The following is a 6,545-nucleotide window of genomic DNA, read 5'->3' as shown; positions in this document are numbered from 1 at the left end:
TACTGGAGTTTCAACTTCAGCATCATTCCTTCCAATGAACACCCAGGACTGATCTCCTTTAGGATGGACTGGTTGGATCTTCTTGCAGTCCAAGGGACTCTCAAGAGTCTTCTCCAACACCACAATTCAAAAGCATCAATTCTTCGGCGCTCAGCTTTCTTCACAGGCCAACTCTCACATCCATACATGACCACTGGAACAACCATAGCCTTGACTAGATGGACCTTTGTTGGCAAAGTAATATCTCTGCTTTTGAATATGCTATCTAGGCTGGTCATAACTTTCCTTCCAAGGAGTAAACGTCTTTTAATTTCATGGCTGCAACCACCATCTGCAGTGATTTTGGAGCCCCCAAAAATAAAGTCAGCCACTGTTTCCCCATCTATTTGCCATGAAGTGATGGGACCGGGTGCCATGATCTTAGTTTTCTGAATGTTGAGCTTTAAGTCAACTTTTTCACTCTCCTCTTTCACTTTGATCAAGAGGCTTTTGAGTTCCTCTTCACTTTGTGCCATAAGGGTGGTGTCATCTGCATATCTGAGGTTATTGATATTTCTCCCGACAATCTTGATTCCAGCTTGTGCTTCTTCCAGCCCAGCGTTTCTCATAATGTAGTCTGCATATAAGTTAAATAAGCAGGGTGACAATATACAGCCTTGGCGTACTCCTTTTCCTATTTACACACACACACATACATACATATATATACATACATATATATTCTGAATCACCTTTGCTGTATACCTGAAACTAACATAACATTGTAAATCAACTACACTCCAATAAAAAAGAGAAAAAAAAGTCAAAGCTGGGGGGAAAGAATCTAAAATAATACAGAAGTCTCTTGACTAACATGGTAGCAAACTGCAAGGGCATTTCCATATCTCTTCAGAGAAAAATTACACAGTAATCAAACACTATAGTTATATTTTTTTTAATCAGCACTATTAGCTATTTTATTTTTTTGAGATGTTTAGTAATAAACTTATTAAGATATAATTCACATATCATACAATCCACCCATTTAAAGTGTATAATTCAACATTTATTAGTATATTTCATAGAGTTGTGCAACCATTATCACGCCAACTTTAGAGCATTTATAGCATTTACCCCGCATCCAAAGAAACTGTATCTTTCAACAGTCATCTGAAAACAACCTTGTTTTCATAGATTTTTCTCTTCTGGACCTTTTATATGTATATATTATATATATATATATAAATATATATATATATAATCATACAATATGTGGGCTTTTGGACTAGTTTCTGCACTATTAGATATTTTAATCTGTCTGGCATTAATGATCTTTCATGGGTGGGGATGGCAGAGATGCCCATACATCTGAGACTCAGATGTACCAGCTGGTTCTTCTTTTCAGAATTCAAAAAAAAAAAAAAAAAGAGTCAATGGTAACACTGCTGCGTGTTCACCAGGTCTTAGAGGAAATAATAACTCTGGAGGAACAGCAGCATCCAGGACAACACATCTGCTTTTGTTTTCATTTAGAATTAAATTAACACAATGTTTCCAAAATATGAGACTGGTACCCCTGGTGATAGGAAATATTTCAGTTGTTTTGAGTAATTATCTTACAAAACAAAAAGCTGAATCATATGATAAAATTAGTCTTTGCCATTTTTAATCTCTCTTTTTCAACAGCTTTACTGAGATATGATTAACACATGCCTGGCTCCCAGGTGGCTCAAGTGGTAAAGAATCCGCTTGCCAGTGCAGGAGATGCAGGAGACAAGAGTTCGATCCCTGGGTCAGGAAGATCCCCTAGAGTAAAAAAAGGCAACCCTGTCCAGTATTCTTGCCCGGAAAATCCCATGGACAGAGGAGCCTGGCGGGCTGCAGTCCATGGGGTCACAAAGAGTGGACACGACTGAGCGACTAAGTATGCAAGCATGATGCTGAGCATCTTTTCATGTGTTTATGATGACTGTATATCTTCCTTGAAGAAATATCTATTCAGATGATTTGCCTGTTTAAAAAATTATTTTTATCTTTTTTTAATTATAGTAAAATACAGACCAAAAAATCTACCATCTTAACCATTTTTAAGTGTACAGTTCAGTAGTGTTAAGTACATTACTGTGCCCCCAATCTATACAACTCTTTAATCTTGCAAAACTGAAACTATATCCATTCAACAACTTCCCAGTCCGTCATTTCAGTTTTCTGTCTCTGAATGACTACTCTAGGTATCTTGTATAAGAGGAATGATACAGTATTTGCCGTTTTCCATCTGGTTTACTTCACTTGGCGTAACATCCTCAAGGTTTATCCAGAATTTCCTTCCTACTCAAGGCTGGATAATATTCCACTGTATGTCTGCATCACAGTTTTTCTACACCACATGCTTATAAATGGACACTTGGTTGGTTCCACCTTTCGGCTACTGTACCATGCTGCAGTGAACGGGAGGGTAAAGTGTCTTCGACTTTGCTTTTCGAATATATACCCAGAACTGATATGTTCTTAACTTTTTTGAGAAACGATCACATTGTTTTCTATAGCAGCTGTACCATTTAACATTCCCACTGATAGTATAACAGGGTTCTAATTTTTCTATATCTTTGCTAACATATTTTCCAGTTTTTGTTTTTATATCAATAGTAGCCACCATAATGGGTGTAAGGTGGTATCTTGGGTGTTGTTGGTTTTTTTCCTCAAATCAAATGACAGATTCATTGGCTGTCTCTGTTATACAATGAGGCAAAATCACTGTAGTCTTGATTTGTATTTCCCTGGACATGAGTGATGCTGAACATCTTCATGTGCTTGTCAGTCGTCTGTCTTCTTTGGAAAATCACTGATTCAAGTCTCTAGTTCACTTTAGAATTGGGTTGCTTTCTGTTGCTGTTCAATTGTGGGAATGGTTTACATATTCTGGATATCAACTTTAAGTCAGACATGTGATTTGCAAGTTTTTCTCCCATTCTGTAGGTTGCCTTTTGGCCATGTTCATTGAGTCATTTGCGACACAGCTGTCCATTTTTATTTTCAGTTGTCCATTTTTAAATCGGATTATTTATCTCCTCATTGAGCTGTATGTTTTCTTTGTACATTCTGGATACAAGTTCTTTGACAGATATACTATCTGCAATTTTCTCTCATCTTCTTGGTTGTCTTCTCAATTTCCTGACGGCAATGTTTACAGCATAAAAGTTTCTGACTTTGAGGAGGTCCAATTTATGTCTTTTTTGTCTGTGTGTCTTTTTTCTTTTTGTGGCTTATACATTTGGTGTCATATCTAAGAAATCACTGCTTATCCAAGGCTGCAAAGATTTACTCCTATGTTTTCTTCTAAGAGTTTTATATGTATGTATTTTGAGAGATTTATTTATTGATGGCTGTGCTCGGTCTTCTTTGCTGTACACAGGCTTTCTCTAGCTGTGGTGCGAACTTCCCATTGCAGCGGCTTCTCTGTTGCGGAGTCCAGGCTCCAGGGCGCACGGGCTTCAGTAGGGGTGTTGTACGGACCTAGCTGCCCTGAAGCACGTAGAATCCTCCTGGACCAGAGATCGAACCCGTGTCCCCTGCACTGGCAGGCGGAGTCTCAGCCACTGAACCACGTGGGAAGTTCCCCTTTCTACTCTCTCTCTTTTAAAGAATTATATATATACTTTGCTTTTGGTTATGTGGGATCTTACTTCCCCAACCAGGGATCAAACCTGTGCTCCCTGCAGTGGAAGCTTGTATTCTTAACCACTGGGCTACCAGGGAAGTCCGTTCACTCTGTTTCAATCATGAAGATAAGCAAAGGAGAGAGTTATCTGTTCATTGTCGCATTTTCCCTAACATTCCCTGATACTTACAAGTTGGGTTTTTATGAAAGGGAGAGGAAGCCTCAGGTGCATAGCTTCCAGGAAGCAACCATGTTCAACTATTGTGTTTTCATTACATTTATTTACTTTTAAAGTTTCTGTCCACTGCAAGGCATGCTAGTTTTTCTACTATGGTTGGATTTAAAGAAAGATGCTATATGAATAATAGAGATGATAGAAAGACATGGCGAAATCTGGAAGGGTGGTACAGTGGATGTTTGGGGGGGAAGTAAGTCAAAGACAAGAATAAACTAAGCAAGGTGGATCAAATCAATTTATATTCTTGTTCTCTCAAGAGAGGGGACAGTTGATTTGGCTGCGTCTCTGGAAGGGACGATTTAGCAGCCACTTTCTACTCTCTGTTCTGATAATTACAGAATATAAAAAAATCTAGAAATGTCTCCTTCAAGAGCTAATTTTGAGGTTCTATATGTTCCTTAGGGCACGAGGGTCAAGCACATGGCCAAAGGTCTGGCCAGTTGTGTGGCTGCCATGCCCGAGTCCACATGTGGACTCCTCTTCCCTTGGAGACACAATAGAAAGGGGCAGTCTTCCCCTGCAGTTACATTTTTCCCACATTATTACATCTGCTTCCAACCACACACAGACGGGAATTCCAAATTGGTTACAAGCCATGTTTCCTGGGATTGGGTTCTGTTTTTAATTCTTGTTAACAAAAGGAACAGATTATTTCTCTTGAAAGAGTAACAGTCTAAATGAATTACAGTAACGTTCTCTCTGTGCTATCTTTGGGAAAGAATCTCCCTTTCCTTCCACATGGCTATTGTCCTTAGCACACGTGTAGTTAACATGTGGACTTTTTTTTTTTTTTAGATGAATAATTTACCAGAGAAATAGACAAATGGGTCGAGGTCCAAATATGAATGAGTTGATCTATTTGTTAGGAAATTATTTTCGCAAATGGGGTATTACCGGACATGTCTGCTGGCTGACTTGGGGTGTTTATATATAGGGTAAACAAGTATAGCCTCTTTATTTAATCAACCCACTCAGTCCCTCAGCTGGTCTTTCAGAACTGCTTTTGTTTAGGGTCACTCAAAATGCTGATGGAGAGCTTGCTGCAGAATTCAAGGAAGGTTCCCTGTCCCAGCCCTGAAAGGGGGAGATCAAAAGTAGATCCAATCTTTTTTTCCAACGCATATTTAAACTTTGGTTACTTAGAAGAGTTTTATAATAAAGAGTGAAATTTGGGGCAGCCAATTTTTGCCGCTCGTTAGTATATTTGGTTTGGCGGGGGCAGGGGCGAGACCTTTGAGAGGTGTGTCTTTGTTTTCCCCAGTTGTGTGTATAATCGGAAGCTGGGTGTATGCTTAACCACCTTCTGGGGCTTCCTGACCTTTAGTCTGGGTCTGAATCACCTGGGGTCTGGTTAGAACACAGGTTCTGATTTTGTAGGTCTTGCAAGGATTTCTAGTATTAGCTTAGCGTAGCCACGTCCAGAACTGTTCTTGGAAAGATTATGTTTTGAGAACCTAGCTGTTTCAGAATAAGTTCTGCTTGGTCTTAAACAAAGAATCTCACAATGCTGAGAAAACTGCCCTGCCCCTAAAACGCACCTAATACAGGCTAATGGTTGACGGTGATGTCTGCGTGTGAACAACAGGGAGGCACTATGACACAGCACTGACTGAAATTGCTTGCTTCTAAGAAATGGGGTTTTCTAGAACAACACAAGAGATTCTTTGTAGATGGCTGTTGTTGGAGGCGGGGGATGGGAGTCTTCTTCTCCCCAACCTAGAGCAGCCTGTTTATTCCCTCTCTCTTTATGTCCAAACCTTAGAAGAGAGGGAACATTCTTATTTTCCCAGAAAACTGCTGGAATAGCAAAGAGAATTCCCGAAATGGGGAGAGACTGACCATGGGGTTCAGGCAGTATGGCCTTGGTGGGTGGAGAAAATACCAGGACTGCCCCTGCTCGGGGCTTAAACCCTTCACCATCTGACTGTAGATGGATCATGGAAGAAGTAAACGCTCCTTTTTGGGAGAAGGAGTCTTCCTAACACTTAAGAATCAGAGAATAAACATATCATGTCAAAAGTGAACTTTTCTTTTTCAGGAAAAGGAGGTTCATCAGTGTATAAGGGGCCGGGAATAAACAGTGTGTTTTTTTTAGGATTAAGAACATGAGCAGGAGCACAAGCTCACAGTAACTCTCTGAAGAAACGAAACATTCTCAAGACTGATGTCTGAACCCTGGGTCCACTGCTAAGACCCTCCTCCAGCCTCACTTACTGAATGTGTGTTGATGATTTCTTCAATTGAAATATAAATGACTGGCTTGCTGACTGTCACCACATCTGTGTATTTATCCATATTAAACTTTTCTTCTGGTTCAGGGACATTACATGCTTCTTTGAAATATTTCCTAAAAAAAGGAAAAAAAAAAATTGAGAGTCAAATTTGTAAGTTTTATCAAAATGGTGAGATCTTCAGTGATGGGGAGGGCTTTGTGTTTTCTCACACTTATTGGAGGACCCAATCTAGCACCTTCAGGGTTGACTAGACGGCAAAGCCGAGTCCATGTTTCTGGGTGTCGCACCCAGCTCCTCAAACAGGGACAGACAGAGCAGTTAGGCCTCAGGCCTTGTGATGGAGCCAGTGTAATTAAATTATGGGCATATTGTTTAAAAAATATGATTTAAAAAATGCCCCCTGAAATCTAAACAAAAGTGTCAAGACTGACGTTCT

General features: G+C 39.8%; 1 protein-coding gene across 1 annotated transcript in view; it reads right to left on the bottom strand.

Annotated features, from left to right (window-relative positions):
- The window catches only part of IQGAP2 (IQ motif containing GTPase activating protein 2), a 330,456-nt gene that overhangs the window by 23,602 nt on the left and 300,309 nt on the right, over window positions 1-6,545 (bottom strand). The window contains exon 28 of the mRNA XM_010847615.1: window positions 6,090-6,222. Coding sequence (XP_010845917.1) covers window positions 6,090-6,222 — 133 coding nt within the window. The remainder of the gene's footprint in view (window positions 1-6,089; window positions 6,223-6,545) is intronic.

The sequence above is a fragment of the Bison bison genome, unplaced genomic scaffold, assembly GCF_000754665.1.
Source record: "Bison bison bison isolate TAMUID 2011002044 unplaced genomic scaffold, Bison_UMD1.0 scf7180017864252, whole genome shotgun sequence".
In the NCBI taxonomy this organism is placed as follows: domain Eukaryota; kingdom Metazoa; phylum Chordata; class Mammalia; order Artiodactyla; family Bovidae; genus Bison; species Bison bison.
The sequence above is the reverse complement of the archived record's forward strand: the minus strand, read 5'-3'. Positions and strand labels throughout refer to the sequence as shown.